Raw genomic sequence first — 21,949 nt, 5'->3', positions numbered from 1 at the left:
TTTTTCAAATACCAAATCAAATCCAACCGGTAATGCAGAGTTACCACTACACGAAAATCGCGCGATTTATTGAAACCCGGCGAGAGCAAAACTGATTTTCGTAGTTGAGAAATTGTCCGCGGTAGCGCTGCGTGATACGAATAGGAAAGGCGACGAAGGAAACCAGAAATTACCGAAGAAATTACCGACGAATGTGGCGCTTTTTGAAAGGTAATTTCTTGTAATTTGAAATTTTTGATTTTTTTCCAATTTTATGTTTTCCGACAATGGCGCCAACAAATAAAATGAAATAATTAAATTTTTTTCAATTATTTTTATTTTTTTGTTTAAAAAAAAATCAAAACCAGAATTAAACAATTACTTTACTTAACTGAAAAATACCGCAGAAATGATTACGAAGAAAGAAATTGGAGAAACTTTTCCGAAATAAAGCAGCACAAAATGAAAAAATAGAAAGAATGAGTGAATGTGAAATTAATAATTGACGTAAATAAATTGATGATAAAAAATGAACAAGAATAGGGAAACCAAAAGTAAGTAAAACTGTCGAGATTAAAAAACTAAAAAAACCGAAGTTTGCTGGAAATATTCTGAAAAAAACTTGAAAGTTGTTGAAAACTGAATTCCAAATATTTGATCTCCTTACAATTCTTTTCTAAATTGTTTCTACATCATAATTTCAACAAGTTTTATCGATGTCTCATACAATTTTTGTTTTTGGACAATCTAAGTTCAATTTAACTGTTTTTTCACCAGGTTTTCGTTTATTTTCAGCCATTTTTGTGCCAATTTTACAATTTTAAAATCGATATTTGATCATTGGTGTAATTTTTGCAACGCTTTAATCTCGAAATCATCACAAAACGATTTAAAAAGACCAAAAGATGTTAAAACACAGCGAAATTTGAACAAAAAAATTAATCACCAAAAAATACCTGCAAAATGACGATTCTCTTTTCAGCTAACGCTAACATTGTTTTCCAAAAACAACCCCAAATGAATATTTAAATCAACAAAACGGGCTTCGAAGATAACAAATTCTCTTTCTAGCTGACTTCATTCGGTCATTTTACTGCTACCTGAAAGTGAAAAATACATAAAATAAACATCTGAATTGAAAATTTCTCACCCTACTAACGTTGTTTTAATACGTAAATCAAAATACATTAAATTGTACTTAATCGAAAAATGAAAATGATTGGAATATTTAGTAAAACCGAATTAAAAACAGTGTTCAAAAGTGCTGCAAAGATCGTATGTAAAAAACACAAACAAAAAATGATCTGAATTTTTCGGAGAATTGAGAATTCTAAAAAATCATTCTTGCAATATTTGTACAATTTTCAACTTTTCCCCAAACTGATATTTTGCATTATGATATTTTGGAACATTGTAAAGCATCTAACGAGTATAGGAATTTTTTGCTACCAAGATGACTTCAAAAATCATTTTTATGAGGAGTAGGCCTTACGATAACAAGTTGAGGAGAGAGGTGAATCACCTCAATCCCCACCAGACTCTATTTCAACACGAATCATAGTGATACTTAACGTTTTAATTCTTTGAATTTCAAAATTGAATTTCCAAGAAATTATTCTTCCGAAAATCAAGAGCCGTTCTATCTCATCGTTGAAACCCATCCAAATACCTACAACGATTCATATTTATTTTTTGTACAATGAAACAGAGCGAATTTCAAACACGAAAGAAATATTTTCAGTTTATGACACCACAGTCCACAATTTTGGGTACTTACATGATTTTTACGAAATTTACTTTTTTCGACAATACTTTGAGAACCTACAGTACCTTTTTAGAAATTTAGGCAAAAATATGACTTTTTACAAATTTGGTAAAAAAAATGAATTTTTTGACAATTTTTCAGAAAAACAGAACCTTTTGGAGAATTTCAGCAAAAAGGGGGGGGGGGGTTGACAATAACTTTGAGAAACAACAGTGGACCTACCTTTATAAAAATAATGTAGGTGAAAATAGGACTTTTTACAATTTTGGTAAAAAATAGGCCTTTTTGATAATTTTGGTAAAAAATGAACACCTATTTCTGACAATTTCGAAGGAAAAAAACACTTTTTTGGCAATTTCATCAAAATAGGCAATTTCAACAATTTTGGGAAGAATTGATTCTTTTTGACAATTTTGCAAAAAAAGGTTTTCCGAAACATTCTGACTAAAAAAAAAGGTAGCTTTTTTAAACAATTTTTGTGGAAAACACGAATTTTCAACAAGTTTAGCAAATCTAGAATTTTACAACAACTGTGACAAAAAAACGAAAACTATATGGGAATAAATCAAAACCTTTTAGACAATTTTGGCAAAACAATTGAACTTGTGTTTGGCAATTTCAAAGTTCAAAAAGAGGATTTTTTTAGGCTACCAATACGCCAAAAATCAATGTTTTGGAAAAAAAAAATTACGCCTGCTCTGAGAATTTCATCAAGAAGTGGTTTTTTGACCATTTTGACAAAAGAAACAGAACCGTTACCACAATTTTAGCAAAAAACAACAGTTATTTGACAATGTTGGTAAGAAACAGTTCCTTTTTAGAAATAGTAAAAAAACAGGTTTTTTTTTACAATTTTGGCAAAAATGTAGTCTTCTTGACAATTTTGCAAAAAATGGGACTTTTTGAGCATTTTTACCAAAAAACGAGACCTTATTTTGGCACTTTTTTTTTGGAGGGAATGTGAATTTTTAGCAATTTTGGCAAAAATAAGACTTTTTAACAATTTTGACCAAAAAATGGAATCTTCTTTGGCAGTTTTTGAGAAAAAAATAATTTTTTGCAATTTTAGAAAAAGTGGGACTTTTTGACAATTTTTAGGAAAAACAGGAATTTTCAGCAATTTTGGCAGAAATGAGACTTTTTAACGATTCTAACCCAAAAGAGAACCCTTTTTGGTATTTTTCGGGAAAAAACGTGACTTTTTAGAAATTTTAGCAGAAATAAGACTTTTTAACAATGTTATGTTAACCAGAAAGAAACCTAATTTGACCTTTTTTGAGAAAAACACGATTTTTTTACAATTTCAGCAAAAATGGGACTTTCTGATGATTATTGGGGAAAACACGTGACTTTTTAGCAATTTTGGCAGAAATAGGACTTTTCGACGATTCCGCTCTAAAACGGTATCTTTCTAGTACTTTTGGGGAAAATATGAATTTTTGCAATTTTGGCAAAAATGGGACTTTCTGACAATTCTGATAAATAAATGAACCATTTCTGGCATTTTTTGAAAAAAACATGAATTTTTTACAATTATAGCAGAAATGGAACTCTTTGGCGTTTATTGAAAAAAACACGAATTTGTAGCACTTTTGGCAAAAATAGGACTTTTTGACAATCCTATTTAAAAAATGAACCATTTTTGGGATTTTTTGGGAAAAACATGAATTTTTTATTATTTTAGCAAAAATCAACCTTTCTGACAATTCTGACCCGAAAATGAAACCTTTTTTGGCATTTTTTGAGAAAAACATGAACTTTTTACGATTTTAGCAAAAATGGGCCTTTTTGACATTTACTGAAAAAAACACGAATTTGTAGCAATTTTGGGAAAAATAGGACTTTTTGACAGTTCTGATCAATAAATAAACCATTTTTGGCCCTTTTTGGAAAGAACATAATTTTTTATAATTTTATCAAAAATGGGCCTTTCTGACAATTCATACCAGAAAATGAAACCTTTTTTGGCATTTTTCGAGAAAAAACTGAGTTTTTTTTCAATTTTAGCAAAACTGGAACTTTTTGACGTTTATTGAAAAAAACACGAATTTGTAGCAATTTTGGGAAAAATAGGACTTTTTGACAATTCTGATCAATAAATGAACAATTTTTGGCACTTTTTGGGAAAAACATGAATTTTTTATAATTTTAGCAAAAATGGAGACTTTCTGATGTTTTTGATCCAAAACGGGGTATTGTTTGGGGGAAACATGAATTTTTAGCAATTCTGACAAAAATAGGATTTTTTGACAATTCTAATCATTTGGCATTTTTTGAGAAAAACGTGCATTTCTTACAATTATTATTATAGCACAAATGGGCCTTTCTGACGATTCTGACCAAAAAATGGTACCTTTTTTGGAATTTTATGAGAAAAACCTGAATTTTTTTCGATTTTATCAAAAATGGGACTTCTAGACGTTTATTGGGGAGAACACGAATTTTTAGCAATTTTGCCAAAAATGGCACTTTCAGAGACGTTTCTGATCAGAAAATTGAACCTTTTTTGGCATTTTTTGGGGGAAAACAATGAAAACATGAATTTTTTTTAGCAATTTTAGCAAAAACGAGACTTTTTGACGTTTATTGGGGAAAATGCAAATTTTTAGCAATTTTGCCAAAAATGGCACATTTCAAAAGTTTTTGATCAAAAAATTGAACCTTTTTTGGCATTTTTTAGGGTATAAACATGAATTTTTAGACATTTTAGCAAAAACGAGATTTTTTGACGTTTATTGGGGAAAACACTAATTTTTAGTAATTTTGGCAAAAATGGGACTTCTATCAAATATTTTTTGGCATTTTTTGAAGAAAACATGAGAATATTTAGCAATTAAGGCAAAAATGGACCTTTCTGAAGAATCTGATCAAAAAATTAAACCTTTTTGGCATTTTTTGAGAAACACCTGAATTTCTTTCAATTTTAGCAAAAATGGGACTTTTTGACGTTTGTTGAGGAAAAACAAATTTCTAACAATTTTAGCAAAAATGAGACTTTTTTACCGATTCTAATAAAAAAATTGAACCTTTTTTGGCTTTTCTTTCGGGAGGGGGGGGGGACATGAATGTTTGGCAATTTTAGCAAAAACGAGACTTTTTGACGTGTTTTGGGGAAAATGTGAATTTTTAGCAATTTTGCCAAAAATGGCACTTTTAAACGTTTCTGATCAAAAAATTGAACCTTTTTTGGCATTTTTTGAGGAAACATGAATTTTTAGAAATTTTAGCAAAAACGACCCTTTTCTGACGTTTATTGGGGAAAACACTAATTCTTGGCAATTTTGGCAAAAATGGGGCTTTCATCAAATAACTGAACTTTTTTGGCATTGTTTGGGAAAAACATGAGAATTTTTAGCAATTAAGGCAAAAATGAACCTTTTTGAAGAATCTGATCAAAAAATTAAACCTTTTTTGGCGTTTTTTGAGAAACACCTGAATTTTTTCCAACTTTTGCAAAAACTGGACTTTTTGACGTTTATTGGGGAAAACACGAATTTTTAGCAGTTTTTGAAAAAATGGCACTTTTAGACAATTCTGATCTAAAAATGAAACTTTTTTGGCATTTAAAAAAAAAACTTGAATTTCTTTCAATTTTAGCAAAAATGGGACTTTTTGACGTTTATTGAGAAAAACACGAGCTTTTTTTTATCGATTCTAATGAAAAAATTGAACCTTTTTTAGCTGTTTTGGGGGGGGGGGCATGAATTTTTAGCGATTTGAGAAAAAATGAGACTTTTTACCGATTCTGATCGAAAAATAGGCCCTCTTTAGGCATTTTTTCTCAAAAAACCTAAGTTTTTAGTCATTTTATCAAAAAATGCCCCCCTTCCCCATTTGAAACAAAATCAATAGGTAGGTATCATCAATTCTATAAACCATAACAAACTACAAAAAACAAAATTACAAAAAATTGAAGTCAACATTCCACGTACAAAACAACAAACGAGTCATTAACCAAGCACCAAAATACATCATTCTGGGCCAAATATTAAACCCAGCAACCAAAAGAAACGCGTAATAAATCTCAATTCTTAACTCTTCCTCAAATAAAAAATAATAACACAGCCAGGTAATAGTTCATTGTTCCATAATCCTCATTCCTCTCTCCTCATCACCTCACCAAAACAAACCCACATCTATACACGAATCAACCCACCAAAAAAAAATAATACTTAATAATAATAAAAGACCAAAAAAAAAAATTCAAAAAAACACGTTGTTTCGAGACATACACCATCATCATCTTATGGTCGAGCTCTCCTGTGTACCGAGATTTTTAGAGGAAAGAGATGGAGGCGGCGACGAGTACCGAAGTCATATTCTTGTTGCTATTTTAAACGAAGATACACTTTCATTATGTGCCAGAAAATGAAACGTTTTATACTCTTCTACTACTAGTACAACATCACGAACGCAATATTTTAAAACCAATTTAACCAGTATCATTTCGCGTAATACGTGTACGATAATAATAAGTATATGGACAATTATTCTCCAATTTTCTTCCCATAGTTCGCTTACAAGTCGTAAATATCGTATTTTTTTCGAAACCAAAAATAGAAAAATCTCGGTGATTAAGGTATCTGTTTTAATAGCATTAAATGATATTATTTTTAAATCAGGTGTTCGGTTGTTAATATTAATTAAAAATACTTGGCATATGTTGTGATCATCGTTCATATAGGACAATACAACGAGTTACGTGAATAAAAGATGAGACGAAAATACACTCGATGATGACCAAAGTGATCGATTAGATAGATTGCATGGTAAGCATTATTTACATCGTACATTTAATTCAACCTATACGAGTGATTAAGTGTAAACGTACGTAATAAAAAACCATAGGTAGTGCAATTGTGTAAAATGATGATGAGGGTATTGTACACACGACGAATGAAAATAACGAGGCTATTAAGTAAATAATTCTTTCCAGTGATATACGTATAATAAAATGAGAAAATGAAAATAAAACCGAGGTGAATAAAACAATACAATGTATATATTACAACATCCCAAACCAGGTATCCTATGGTTGAACATTTCGAGAAAAAAAAAACAACCTAATAGGTGTACAAAAATACCCCCATCATCATCGATTGTTGTACGTAAAGCCAAATTGAACGGTGAGTGAAGAGAGGGGGGATGGGGGAGTACATAAATTTAAAATTCGTTCGTGCGAAAGCTTTTGTGAAATAGTGTACTAAAAACTTGTATACTTGCACAAGTGCTAAGCTCTCTACTGTTTTTATATGGGGGTTTTGTACGCAACTGCTGAGCTGTGGGTATAAAAGGGGGACTCAAATGAGCACGCTCGGATCAATATTTTTAAATAAACGTTTGGTTCGCTCTGCCTGCCGGTAGCTTTATAGTCGTAATATGTACTAGAGAAAAGAGGCAGCGTATCTTTTGAGGCGAATTCGTTGGCTCATCTAGTCGTTGGGTTTTTGCGTTGCCTCCTGGATGAGATTATACGTATACCTATCTTTACTACCTACTCAAGCACACGTTCGATTCGCATCAACAATCTTATATTGTACATAGGTTCGTAATACACCTAGCCTAGCTGAGAATTTTTTTTATCATTTTTTTCCCCCTCTATATAATTTTGCTCTATGCTTATTATACTGCAATATATTAGTACTCGTGTATATTCGTATTTTGTTGCTTGATTAAGATGCGTCGTACAGTTTTCGCAGCGATTTGGGATACGTGTAGATTGAAAACAAAGCTCAGACGAGTGGCAGTGGCCAGTGGAAGCAGAGACATCATCGGAAGACGATAATATACGTAGTGTACGCGTGGTCAATGCGTGCTCAAAATGGCTTTGGTAATGCTTCCGTGCGATATGCCTTGGTGGGCTACTTTACAAACCCATATAGAAAAATTGGCATCAGCACAAAATGCCGACCAGCTAATCTCAGGAATGCAAACCATTCACACCATGTGCAAGTAAGTCGAGAGAAAAAAGAATTATTCATCTCGTATACATATTATGTACGAGTAATTATTGGTATTTTTTTTTTTTTTAATGTAAATTGATGACTCTCTCGATGGCGATAATGAGGTAAATTTTGCGGTTTACAGTGTAGGTTTAGATCCAGATGAACCGGATGGTCTCGATCCCGAGGTGCTGAAAGGGTTAAAGAAGTTCGTAAGCTTTGATTTGACCGACTCAGAAAGGGATCATTTTTTTACGAAAACACTGCCTATTGTAATCGACTCGGCTTTAAGGTTGAAACATGTCAGACCTACGCAAGGCCTGAGATTTAGTTTACAGCAAGAAAGTAAGCATAATTTAGACATAGGCATAATTTTACTCTTCTTAATGGACTATTATTTAGAGTATTACTAGTTAGTTGCCTATATGTGTACTAATTTGCGTAAATTTTTTCTTTTTTTTCAATTTTTACTCGTTTATTAGTCAGCACGATCGAGGTTAAGCATAATTTCGCATGCTCGTTAATTGCTCACGCGTTTCTATCAACATTTCCAAAACGAACTCATAAAACTCATCCGACATTACAAGACTTTAATTTTTCGCATTTTTTTCGACATTTAAACGAGTAAGTTTTATAAAGACATATCTATCTACCTATAGTTATGTACCATTATACCTATCATAGGCTATCATACGAATGCGAGCAATTTTTCTCTCTTCATGGAAGGAAGACGTTCGTTTTGAGCGAAAAATTAATGGTATATAATTATTAAAAGAAAGGGTTTCTAAAAGATGGTCATTTCACATAACTGTACCTTTTTTTTAGAAATTTATTAAAAAATTCTTGGGGTAGGTTTTACCATAAAATGAAGGACCTGGATTTTTCGTTTTCACGAAGAAGAAGGAATTTAAGAATCACGAATGTGTTTTTAACTTTTTATTAGAGAAAATTGAAAGCTCGTATATTTTAAGAATGGTCAATATATTTTTCAATTTTTCTCCAAATATTTTCTCAAGATGGAATGAGGGGGTAGTAGAGAGGAGGTAGAAAGGTGAGACGTGAGAGGGAGCGAGTATACAAGTTTTTGAAAATTGTGAAGGTTCTCAGTTGATCAAAACAACAACTACAGAATTAGAGAGAAATATTTCGATTATTTTCAGACCAGTATTATAAGACAGACTGGGAAGGGGGGATGGAGGCTCCCAAAACACTCAGTTTTTGAAAAAAAATGTTTAATCATTACAAAACAATCTCTCTGAAATCACGAAAAAAAAATCTCCTCCAAGATTTGTGCTAGATCACTGTGGGAAAAAAATTCAAAAAAGTATTTCAAATCGCAAAAAAAATCATTTGGGAACTCCAAAAAAAATAATTAGCTACCGACAAATAGAATTTAACACTCTAAAAACTCATTCAAATCCAAAATTGGCATGAAAAAAATTACCACCAAAAAATGCATTTGTATCGCAAAATATTTTCAAAGTAGGTAACTTGAAAAAATAAAAGTTAGGTAGGTACCTCTACCTATTTTAAGAAGAAAAGAGAAAAAAATTCCAAAATTATTGCAAAAAAAAAAAAAATTAATAAGATTTAAAAACACTTTAAACCATAAAAAATGTATTCATCGCCACCACAATAAAAATTCAAGTACATACAGAGTGTGCAAAAATATCGAGTACCCCGTCCCACCACAAAATTTTTAGTTTTCAGTACTGGTATTTCAAATTGATATTTAAAGGGCTCGTACTAAATTTTTTTCAAAAAAAGTAACTTTAGTGATCATTAAAGTTCAAAAAAAGTAATCATAAAAGGCACAATAAGAAAACAAAACGTTTTAATACGGGACTTTTGACAATATTACTGGCAAAAAAATGATGATATTTCTACATTTTTGCCAGAAAAGTGAACTACGAGTATTTTGTAACATTTTGGAAATAAAGCTGGAAATGAATTTTTTTACAATTTCTGACAAAAATGAAGAAAGCAACATATTGACAATTTTGGCAAAAAGCAAGACTTTTAAGAAATTTTTGGGAAAAAATGAGGCTTTTTTGGAATTTTTTGCAAAAAATTAGGGCTAACAATTTTTAATTATTTTTGGCAAAAAATAAAACTTTTTAGCGATTAATTTTTAAACAGCGAGACTTTTTGGCAATTTTAAACATTTTTTTTTTTGGATAAAAAAAGGCAAGATTTTTCAGCAATTGAGTAGTGAAAAAACTTCAAATTCCAGCCTTACTCCAGCTGAATTTCTTCAAAAATAAAAAATCCAAACTGCAAGAGCCAAAGTAAAAAAGAAAAAAATTGAGAATACCGAAATACTGATTTTAAAACAATTTTGGTATTTGTACCAGTTTTGAAAATTTAATTGGTATTTTGTAAATCGGTTTTTCATTTGTCAACTTATCAGGATTAGTTTTCGGTAATTAGACTTGTAACACAATTTTTTCCAAATTTTTTAATCAGTTTTTGTTCTGACTTTTTGGCAATTATTGGTAAACAAAAATCACTTATTTTTTTATACAAAGAAGACTTTTTTTTACAACATTTTGTTTAAAAAAAAGAGAACTATTGGTCATTTTTGGCAGTTTTTCGTTAAAAAAAAGTTAAACTTGTCAACTTTGCTAAAGAGTAAGAATTTTTGTCAAAAAACAAAACTTTAACGATTTTTTTAGCAAAAAACGGTGCTTTTTCGAAATGATTGGGGAAAAAGAACTATTATTTTGCGATCCCAATTTTTTTGTTGAAAAACTAGAGACTTTTTTGCAACTTTTTAACAGAAAAAACGAGAACTTTTGGCAGTTTTTCGTGAAAAAAAAAAACTTTTTAAATTTTCAAAATGCGAGAATTTTTGTATTAGCCATATATGCAAATCTTTGACAATTTAGGAAAAAATAGGACTTTTTGGATTCCTCTACTTCTCTACAATCTTCCTGGGACTAAAATTATTCTCCAAGGTTCACTTCTCTGCAATAAATGATCACAGAAACACTGTTTTTCAAAATTTTGGGACTTTCACTCCCCCCCCCCACCAATTTTACCAAAGACTACTCATACTTCGACTATCCTCGAATATAATTGATTTTAATCTTTTCGCGAAAAAAATTTTTTAATTATGCAAACTTTCACTTTACTTACTCGAAAATTTAAAGGGAACATGAATCCCCTATCTCCTCTCCCTCCACTTCAAAATAGGATCCGATGAGGTTAAAATAATGGATACGGTTCAAGTATTTACAGAACGAATTTTCATATCATTATTCATAAATTTCAGAGTCACATAACCCCTTTCCCCCCACCCCGCCCCTTCCTCTCAAAACAGAATGCTATGAGGTACATAGAAATTATTCTACAATGTTCGCCTAGGGAGTTTTAGGGTCAGAAAAGAATTCTTCTATGCTTTTGCCTCAATTTTGAGGAGCCCTATAGTCCTCCCTTCCCAAAATTCTTTCCAGTCAACAGTGCAACTGGATGGTGCCATTTCAGAAGACCCCAATTTTTGGCATATCTTTAACATCATATCCTACAATTTATTCTTCAATCGCTTTCCTCAACCCCCCTCCCTCCCTCCCTCCCTCCCTCCCTCCCTCCCTCCCTCCCTCCCTCCCTCCCTCCCTCCCTCCCTCCCTCCCTCCCTCCCTCCCTCCCTCCCGATAAATCACAGACAGATGATCTCTTTTTTGGACAATTTTATAGTCAGTAATTTTTTGCTCTTGAAAAATATAGTTTTGTTTTATTTCTAAGTTTGAATTATTTAACCAAAATACAACTTACCCATTTACGATTGGGCTTTCGTTTTTCATCCGATGCCGGCGATGCCAATTGTCCAATTTAACATTTTTTTTTCTTCTTTCAGGAACTTTCAAAAATCCAAGCTTCGAAGTTTATTTCATTATTTTGATCTGCAACATGAAATTGAAAATGATACAGATCAAATTAAGCTAACAAGGCAGGTAACGATTATTTTGAAGATTTACCAAATGCTTGGCTCATCAGCGATTAATAAGCTATACATTTCGCAATTTGCATCCAATCTGCTTATATACTACCATATACTACATACAACTTTCACATGGTTTGCAACTCGTATAGAATTATTATGACGTTTATAAATTCAAAATGGATTATTGGCAACATTGCAGTATTAAATAAAAAGCCCATAAAGCCTAAAGGAAGCACTTCATTAAATTCATTTTTACCTAAAAAATTCCTTAATATTTTTATGAAATTTACAGGATAATAAATTCAAGAAAATTCACAACCGTTTCAAATACTGTAGGAAATCAGTGTTTAAATTTAAAATGCATTATTGGCAACGTCACAATTTTTTTAAAAAATCCGTTTTTAGCTAATCTGATGAATGTAATGTATCAAACTAAGCGCTTCAAAAAGGAAAAAAGTTCCACCGTTTCAAATACTGCAAGAAATCAGCATTCAAAATGCATTATTGGCAACGTCGCAATTTTTAAAATCAATTTTTTGCCAATCTGATGGATATAATGTATCAAATATCAAACTAAGTGCTTCAGGAGAGAAAAAAAGTCCCACTGTTTCAAATAGCTACTGCAAAAAATTAGTGTTCAGAACACATTATTGGCAACGTCGCAATTTTAAAAAAATCAATTTTTCGCTAATCTGATGAAGGTGATTTATTCAGCTGGTCACTACAGAAGGAAAAAAAGTTCCGTCGTTTCAAATACAGCAAGAAATCGGTGTTCAAAATGCTTTATTGGCAACGTCGCAATTTTTTAAATCTATTTTTTGACAATCTGATGAATGTAATGCATCAAATTAAACTAAGTGTTTCAGAAGAGAAAAAAGTTCCACTGTTTCAAATAGGTACTGCAAGAAATCAATCTTTAAAATAAGTGCATTATTGGCAACGTCGCAATTTCAAAAAAATCATTTTTTTCGCTAATCTAATAAACTTAATTCATTCAACTGGTGATTACAAGAGAGAAAAAAGTTCAATATGTCAAATATGCTCGATTACCCGTATTTTCTTCCTTCAGCATTAATTGCTTCTATAATCAGCCAGCTTAGCAACTAAAAACCTCGCCGCTAATTACACAATTATCCAATGGACGAAATATTCTCACTAGTTGTTTTTTCCCCAAAGGTAATGAAGGGTACAGACTGGTTAACGATTGAAGATTGGCTAGAAAGTGAGTCACCGCTATGCCCTTTGGTAATAAAACACGATAATCGAATGGAAAACGCCGAATTTTCCAATTCCGTAAACGTTTGTTTTTCCAGCAAGAAACCAGGTGGTCGAGTTCTGGGTGATGGGACATCGACGGTAAATAAATCCGCATCTTCGTTAATTTCAATTTACTTTTATTGTCATTTTCATTTATCATGTTTGTTCTCTACGTTTGGTATAGGAATGTGTTCAATTTATCACCTGTCCAGAGTTACTGATCACCTTGTTGTGTGTCGAGGCGTTAGAAGATAACGAAGTGTTATTGGTTGAGAATTTATTCAAAGTGAGCCGAATAAATAATCTGAGAGTTAAAGGCGAATTTGAACCCTTCCAAAAGGTTGTTAAGGTAAGATAAAAGTTGTGTGAATTTTTCTGTATTCGTTTGCGAGGTCGATTGCTTAAAAAATGGTTTGTTTCATTGCAGTGCAACGTTTGTTGCATGGATGCTGAAAATTACGCACGTCTTCCATTAAGTCAATACGAAGAAGATAACGTTCTAAGAGAATTAAATAAAGCAGCGTTAGGCTTTAAATTAAAACGCGAATATATTATATTACGTCATGCTGCTCTCCATCAGCCAATAGGTAAACGTCTCTCGCCGATAGGAGAGTCCTACAGCATGACACCGACTGAAAATTCCTCTTCGACGAATACTCAAGTGAGTTTTGAAATTCTTCATAAGTGGTACTCTGGTGAAACAAGATATACCTATCCTATCAATTCATATTTTATAATAATTTGCCAACAGGTCAGAAAAAAAGAACGGCCTAAACCTTTAAGTTTATGTTATTTTAAGAGAAATAAATTCATAGTATTAGGTTCATCGGGAGAACATTTGCCAGTATCTAGGGTGCAACGTAACAGCGAATATTCCTCTTGTGGTGGCTCGCAAGAGGATTCGTCTTCTGATGAATATTACAGCGCTAGAGCCAGTGTTCCAGAGTACGAATGTGCTTCAGGTAGGTTTTTGAAAATAGGATAATTTTATTATAATCCGTAGATGTCAAAGATCCAAACAGGAACTGGAAATATTGATTTTTGGGGGTTTTCCAGATGAAGAAGAAATGGCTAGAAGATACAGCTGTCAGCTGGATACTCCAGAGAATAGAAATTCATTCGCGGAACGATTGAGAGAAGCTTTATGCAGAGCTCAATCATCATCTAGTACCGATTCCAGTTATGCTGTTGATATCAGTGTGACTGGATCTAGTATAGCTGATCCGAATATAAGGTTGGTAAGCCATAGATTAGGTATACCTATAGTTACTTGTTCTACAAAAATGATGGAAATTATAGTTCTGAAATGATAATACAATATATCAACTCTTCTGAACCAAATTTCACCATCTCTAGTTATTCTGGAGCCTCCAGTGAGATTTTCTATTTCTCCAGAAATTGATTTGGGGAGCTAAAAATTGAGTTGTGGTTTATTCTTAAATGCCCAAATTCAATTTTTAGCAGTTCAAATTAATAAGCACCCTTTGACAGTTTTACCAAAAAAGGAGACCTTTTTGGGTAATTCTGGTAAAAAAAAAATCACGACTTCTAAACAATTTAGGAAAGATATAAGACATAAAAAATTCTTGCAAAATGAGACTTTTCGTCAATTTTTGAAAAATGAGATTTTTTGTTAATTTCGCAAAATAATCATTTTTGTCAATTTGTGCAATTTGAAAAATGAGAATTTTTGTCAATTTGTGTAAAATGATAATTTTTGTAAATTTGTGCAAAATGCAAATTTCTATCAATTTGTGCAAAATGAAAATTTCTATCAATTTGTGCAAACTGAGGCTTTTTGTCAATTTTTAAAAAATGAGATTTTTTGTTAATTTCTGCAAAATGGGAATTTTTGTTAATTTTTGCAAAATAACAATTTTTGTCAGTTTGTGTAAAATGATAATTTTTGTCAATTTGTGCAAAATGAAAATTTCTATCAATTTGTGCAAAATGAAAATTTCTATCAATTTGTGCAAACAGACTTTTTGTCAATTTTTGAAAAATGAGATTTTTTGTATTTGTGCAAAATGAGAATTTTTGTCAATTTGTGCAATTTAAAAAATTAAATTTTTTGTCAATTTTTGAAAAATGGGAATTTTTGCCAAATTTTGGATGTTGAGAAATTTTGTCAATTTGTGCAAACTGAAAATTTTTGCCAATTTTCAAAAAATAAGATTTTATGTCAATTTTTGCAAAATGAGAATCTTTGTCAATTTGTGCAAAATAAAAATTTCTGTCAATTTGTGCATAATGCAAATTTTTGTCAATTTTTGCAAAATGAGAATTTTTGTCAACTTGTGCAAAATGAGAATTTTTGTAAATTTCTGCAAAACTGGAGTTTTGGTCAATTTTTACAAAATGAGAATTTTTGCCAAATTTTAAATAATAAGAAATTTTGTCAATTTGTGCAAAATGAGAATTTTGTCAATTTGTGCAAAATGAGTTTTTTTAATTTCTGCAAAATGAGAATTTTTGTCAATTTGAGCAAAATGAGAATTTTTGTCAATTTGTGCAAAATGAGAATTTTTGTCAATTTGAGCAAAATGAGAATTTTTGTCCATTTGTGCAAAATAAAAATTTCTGTCAATTTGTGCAAACAAAAAATTTTTGTCAATTTTCAAAAAATGAGAATTTTTGTCAATTTGTGCAAAATGAGAATTTTTGTCAACTTTTGAAAAAGGAAATTTTTTAATAATTTCTGCAAAACAGGAATTTTTGTCAATTTGTGCAAAATGAAGATTTATGTCAATTTGTGCAAACTGAGAATTTTATCAATTTGTGAAAAATGAGAATTTTTGTCAATTTGTGCAAACTGAGAATTTTTGTCAATTTGTGCAAAATGAGAATTTTGTCAATTTTTGCAAAGTGAGAATTTTTGTCAATTTCTGCAAAACTGGAACTTTTGTCAATTTTTACAAATTGAGAATTTTTGCCAAATTTTAAATAATGAGAAATTTTGTCAATTTGTGCAAAATGAGAATTTTTGTCAATTTGTGCAAAAGGAAAATTTTTGTCAATTTGTGCAAAATGAAGATTTTTGTCAATTTGTGCAAAATGAGAATTTTTGTCAATTTTTGAAAAATGAGAATTTTTGTCAATTTGTGCAAACTGAGAATTTTATCAATTTGTGAAAAATGAGAATTTTTGTCAATTTGTGCAAACTGAGAATTTTTGTCAATTTGTGGAAAATGAGAATTTTGTCAATTTTTGCAAAGTGAGAATTTTTGTCAATTTCTGCAAAACTGGAACTTTTGTCAATTTTTACAAATTGAGAATTTTTGCCAAATTTTAAAATATAATGAGAAATTTTGTCAATTTGTGCAAAATGAGAATTTTTGTCAATTTGTGCAAAAGGAAAATTTTTGTCAATTTGTGCAAAATGAGAATTTTTGTCAATTTTTGAAAAATGAGAATTTTTGTCAATTTGTGCAAACTGAGAATTTTTGTCAATTTGTGCAAAATGAGAATTTTTGTCAATTTGTGCAAAATGAGAATTTTGTCAATTTTTGCAAAATGAGAATTTTTGTCAATTTCTGCAAAACTGGAACTTTTGTTAATTTTTACAAATTGAGAATTTTTATTAATTTTTTACAAAAAGCGAGACTTTGACAATTTTTAAAATAAGGATGAACTGTTTATGGCAATTACTTACAGTCACAAAAATAATTATGTTTTTCACAATCTTTGTCAAAAAAGCGAGAGTTTTTGGCAATTTTGGAAAAGAGATGAGACTTTTTAAAGTTTTTTTTGCAAAACAAGAACTTATTTCAATTTCTGAAGAAAAACAAAGACTTTCACAAGTTTGGGAAAAAGCAGGACTTTTTTTTCGCAATTATTGAATTGGCGCTTTTTTCATAATTTTTGTCAAAACAGCGAAAGTTTTTGACAATTGTAGGCAAATAAGCAAGATTCTGACTCTTGGGAAATTTTTGTAAAAAAGTGAAACTTTTTGGAATATTTGGCAAAAATAGGCTAATGATAAAGTTTTGGCCAATTTTTCAAAAAGTGAAAATCCTTTTCAAAAAACAAGACTGAAAATTTTAGCAAAAACTCAAAAAGTAGAACTTTCTCAGAAGTATTGACCAAAAAAAATTCTTTTTGGCAGTTTTCTGAAAAAAAGCGACACTTTTAGGTGATTTTTGAAGAAGTGAAAGTAATGTAATGAGACTCAATAGTTGATATTAATTTTGCTATAAAGCGAGAATTTTGGTCAAAAAGCAAAACTTCAACAATTTTATCAAAAAGTGGAACCTTTTAGAAATGATTGGAAACAAAATTTTCGTTGAGTAAGCAAGAGTTTTTTGCAACTTTTTGACAAAAAAATAAGAGTTTTTGGTAATTTTTGGCAGAAAGCAAGGCTTTTAAGTAATTTTTGAAAAAAATGAAAACTTTTTGGAATTTTTGGCAAAAACACCACAATTTTAACAAATACTTGAATTAGGTATTAGATAATTTTGAAAAAAATCACGGTTTTTCACTATTTTTAGGCAGAAGCTTTTGACAATTTAAGCAAAAGTCAGGACTTTGAATCCTTTGCAAGGTGGCTCACACCTTGATCCCTTGTACTGGTCACACAAAATCCGTAATGAAATGTATTTTTTTAAAAAACACATAACCTAACAAATAGGTACAAATCCTCAAATAGATCCCTCGAGTTTGTTGTCACCTGATCATTATTCTTTGTATGTACCTAGTCTTCAAAATCTGACCAAATTTCCAGTACAAAAACTGATACTATTCAACTAAACCTTTCGTTGTTTTCAGAATGAAACGAGGCGGATCTCGAGGTTTCATGTTAGAAGAAGACTCATTCGATCAACGAGACAATCAAAACATGGAAACAAGCCAACGCAATAGTTTCAACGGTCAAAATCTTCCAAACAATCCTACCTTCGATAAAAACGAAGGAGATTCCTCTAAATACAGTTTCAGCACCGATTCAGGTAAGCCAAAACACCCTGTCTTCAACAAATACTCTGGTTCAGCAAATCTCTCACTTCTCACACAATTCTCGTATTGGCAGATATCGAAGAAGTATACGAACAACTAACCCGTTGGCTCGACGAATCAGAAGAAAAACCATCTCTAACCGGTACGAATCTCCAACAGCAAAAAATCCGCCACAATACAGTAATGCAATTCGCCGGCAGTTTATTGAAACGTACCCTAAGCGAGTCGTTCGTCGGAGTGCCCCTAACCGAAGGAGGCGACGGAGACGAAGCCCTCAACGAACCCGAGCTAAATGGGAAAACGGTGAAGAAAATCAAAATGGCGGTTCGAAGTCTCAGTCTGGAACTAGCCAAACACAAGAATAAGTTCGTAGGTCATTTGAACTCGGTCGATGAAGACGAGGGGATAAAAGGCGATAATGGATTTACCACTGTGATAACTGGTAATTGGGGTTGTGGTTCTAGTAATCTAGGAGATCCTCAGTTGAAACTACTAGTTCAGTGGATCGCTGCCAGTATAGTTGGTACGCCTCAGTTGGTCTATTATACTTGTAATCATCGTAAACTACTCAAGGTAAGTGATCGACAAACGAGTATTTTTATAGTAAATTTTTTCAATACAAATTTCAGACTACTCTTACAATATTGGGTTTGAAATTTTACAGCTCGATACCGTCAGCAGGGTTTTAATAGACAGAAGATGGAATGTTAAAGAATTAGCCCAAGCTGTGATACATCTAACTCAGTACATGTTGAGTCAATCGGAAACAACGCCTAATGACGAATGTAACACGCTGTTTGATCTTTTGATAAATTCTAACTCTGATAAGTGTACTAATTTAACGAAAAGAAAAACGACAATAAATACCTAGTTGAATACGGAATTACTTTTTTGCTTCGTAAGCTCGACAGATCGAATTTCAAATGAAGGAAGATCCCAATACTTTTTTTCAACTCTTCCGTATTGTTTTTTTGTTCCTAGTTATCTTCATTAAAGTATAAGTAAATAAACTGAGAAATTAGCTAAGCGAACCAGAAAAAAAAACAGAAAGAAATGGAGAAAATTAATATGGGTATTTATTTGAAAACGAAAATGAAAAATGAGAAAAAAATCAACAGTCTCCCTCCCTCAAGTAATACCTGAAAAGAAATGAAACGAGGAATGAAAAATGAATGCATGATGAATAAAAGAAATGAGAAAAATTAATGAATAAAACAGGAAAATATGCGATGAAACGAAACCAAAACGAAAACGTATCTAAATTCAACCCCCCCCCCCCCGAAAAAGAATAAAAAAGAATAAAAATAAAAGTGAAAACAAACATAGAAAATTCAAAGACCTCAAAACAAAAACCAAGAAAATATTTTAAAGCACAAAACAAAATTTAAAATGAAATCAATTGTGAAAAAATTGAATTGAAATTCAAAAAGTAAAAAAAAAAAACTGAAATCAATTCGAAAACCAAAAGCAAGAAAAAATGCATCAATAAAACCGAAAACAAAAACTTAATAATAATAATATCAAATATATAAATAGAACCAAAAAAAAAAAAAAAAAAAAAAACATCGAGAGTTGAAAAACCTCAAAATGGAAAACCAAAATAGAACAAGAGAAAAGGAAATGGAAAAACAAAAAATTAAAATTCTAAAAATGAAATCAATTTTGAACAAACTTAATTGAAACAAAAGAAATTAAAATTATGTAAAATCAAATCGAAAATCAAAACCAGGAAACAATTGTAAGAAAAGAAAATATGGAAACAAAAATGTACTCAATACGTCTTTAGAAACAAACTCAATCGTTGAAAAACAAAGAAAGAAATGGAGAAAACTAAAATATTTGAAAATTGAAATAAAAACTGAGAAAAAAATTAATGCCTTCCCTTCCCCTCCCTCTTACCGAAAAAAGGATAAGTGAAATAAAATGAATATGATTGAAAAGTAATAAAAAAATAAATGTATGATGCATAAAATGGAAAAATGAACAAAAAAAAACAATAAAAAATGAAATAATACATAAAAAAGGAATGAAAAATAAGAATAAAAAAAATCGATGAATAAAACAAGAAGAATTTGATGATGATAAAAATGAAAACAATTACCAAAGAAAATTGAAAGACATCAAAACAAAATAAAATAAAGAAAATTGAAAACAAATAAAGAAAATTGAAAGACATCAAAGCAAAAAAAAAATTAAAATTGAATCGAAAACCACTGAAAACAAAGAATTGAAAATACAAAATATGTAGAAGCCTTGATACCTACATAAATGGAAACCAACAACAACAACAACAACAACAACAACCGCAAAAAGACAATATAAACATTGAAAACATTGAAAGACTTGACTATGAAAAAGAAAAACAATGTCAAGAAATCTTCAAAAAAATTCAAAATAAAACCATCAAGTCTCAAAGACCAAAAAAATTCTCAAAAACTCTAAAAAATCAGTAAACGGGGGAATTACATAAAAATTTGGGGCTAAATTAGGAGAAAATTTTATAAAAGATCTCGAAAATTCAAGAAAAAAGGTTTTGCCGAAATGAAGAACAAAAGTTTGGGCAGAAAAACGAATCAATAAAATTCAAAACAAAATTATGAAAAATGAATCGATAAATTTTTGAGAAAAATTCCTAGCAAAACTGAAGAGGATTCAACAGAGAAAAATAATTCGAACTTGAAAAAAAAATTGTTCAAGGAGAGAGGAAATCCGAAGGACCTTCCCTCATAACTGGAAGGGAAGAGGAAAAGAGAAACAGGGATCAACGAATGAAAGATATCAAGATGCAGAAAAATCCACCACAAAAGGTGAAAATAAAAAAAAAACAAAGTCATCAAATCTTGAAGAAGCTTCCCTCCCTTCTCGAAAAAAATATCAAAATTTAAAGGAAATCACGATTTTTGGAAGAAGAAAAATCATAATTCCACAAAAATGTGAGCAAAAAAAATCATTAGTTTGTTCTTTTTAAGCACAAAATTCAAAAAAAATGTTGGAATAAAAAAATGCAGTCAAAATTCAGGCAAAAAAATGATCACAATATAGATCAAAACTATAGAATCGTTGAAATTCAAAGTTAAAAAAATCTGTCAAAACTGGAGAAACTTTGCCAAAATTTGAAAAAAGAAAAAAATAGAAATCCCGAGAAAATCATCGAACTTGAAAAAAGAGAACTCGCGAAAATTAAGAAAAATCTACAAAAATTCAAAAGAAAACTCACCAAATTGGCGAAGAAAAAAATTCACAAAATTAAAAAAAAAGCCATCGAACCGAAATAAGGAGAAATCCCGACTATTTGAGCAATAAAATCATCACACAAGCTCGAGGGAAAATTTTTATGAAAAAATCACGAGAATACTTAGATGATGAAATTGGGTAAAAATTCAGGCGAAAAACATCATGAAAATTCAGAGTAAAATCATGGGGAAAACCCACCACCAAAATTCAAGATGTAAAAATCAATCAAAACAGGAGAAAGTCCACTAAAAACCATCGAGAAATTCAAAAATAATAATAATACTAGTTGAAATTAGAAAACCCCTAGTATGTACATTTCAAAAGAAAAATCATCAAAACTGAATGATTCAGGAAAAATAATTCAATTTACTAACAATTGATAAATTCGTTCGTGAATGATTTACCAAAAATTAATCATATGAATCGATTCGTTCGCCAACGATTCATTATTTATGAATCAATTCGTTCGCGAATAATTCACAAGAAATTATTCAATTCGTTCGTAAACGATTCACCAAAAATTGAATGAATGAATTGATTCGTTCGCGAACGAGTCACTTATACAAATCAATTCATCCGCGAATGATTCACTAAAAATTATTCAATTTGTTGGCGAATGATTCATCAAAAATTGAGTAAATGAATCGATTCGTTCGCGAACGAGTCACTCATACGAATCAATTCGTTCGCGAATGATTCATCAAAAATTGAGCAAATGAATCGATTCGTTTTCGAACGAGTGAATTATACGAATCAATTCGTCCACGAATGATTCACTAAAAACTATTCAATTTGTTCGCGAATGATTCATCAAAAATTTAGTAAATGAATCGATTCGTTCGCGAACGAGTCACTCATACGAATCAATTCGTTCGCGAA

At 30.8% G+C, this 21,949-nt stretch overlaps 1 protein-coding gene across 5 annotated transcripts; it reads left to right on the top strand.

The window, feature by feature from the left end:
• Positions 1-6,088: 6,088 nt before the first annotated feature.
• On the top strand, positions 6,089-18,719 carry LOC135846533 (uncharacterized). 5 transcript variants are annotated; one of them, XM_065365686.1, is made up of 14 exons: positions 6,089-6,323; positions 6,429-6,513; positions 7,435-7,696; positions 7,832-8,031; positions 8,169-8,310; positions 11,543-11,639; positions 12,806-12,985; positions 13,071-13,235; positions 13,314-13,547; positions 13,638-13,848; positions 13,943-14,120; positions 17,651-17,829; positions 17,910-18,409; positions 18,501-18,719. In XM_065365686.1, exons 3-14 carry the CDS (start codon positions 7,566-7,568, stop codon positions 18,705-18,707), a joined length of 2,424 nt encoding a protein of 807 aa, XP_065221758.1. In that variant the 5' UTR covers positions 6,089-6,323; positions 6,429-6,513; positions 7,435-7,565; the 3' UTR covers positions 18,708-18,719. The 5 variants fall into 5 exon arrangements, with proteins under 5 accessions (XP_065221758.1, XP_065221755.1, XP_065221756.1 ...); XM_065365683.1 differs by having other exon boundaries at positions 7,422-7,696; XM_065365684.1 differs by having other exon boundaries at positions 6,089-6,513.
• Positions 18,720-21,949: the final 3,230 nt, after the last annotated feature.

Source organism: Planococcus citri, chromosome 5, assembly GCF_950023065.1.
Source record: "Planococcus citri chromosome 5, ihPlaCitr1.1, whole genome shotgun sequence".
NCBI lineage: Eukaryota > Metazoa > Arthropoda > Insecta > Hemiptera > Pseudococcidae > Planococcus > Planococcus citri.
This window is presented reverse-complemented; position numbering and strand designations above follow the sequence as displayed.

Coding starts and splice junctions, on each gene's coding strand:
- LOC135846533 (XM_065365686.1), top strand. CDS start 7,566: ATGGCTTTGGTAATGCTTCCGTGCGATATGCCTTGGTGGGCTACTTTA. Junction 13,548..13,637: donor CCTCTTCGACGAATACTCAA/GTGAGTTTTGAA, acceptor ATTTGCCAACAG/GTCAGAAAAAAAGAACGGCC. Junction 14,121..17,650: donor ATAGCTGATCCGAATATAAG/GTTGGTAAGCCA, acceptor CGTTGTTTTCAG/AATGAAACGAGGCGGATCTC.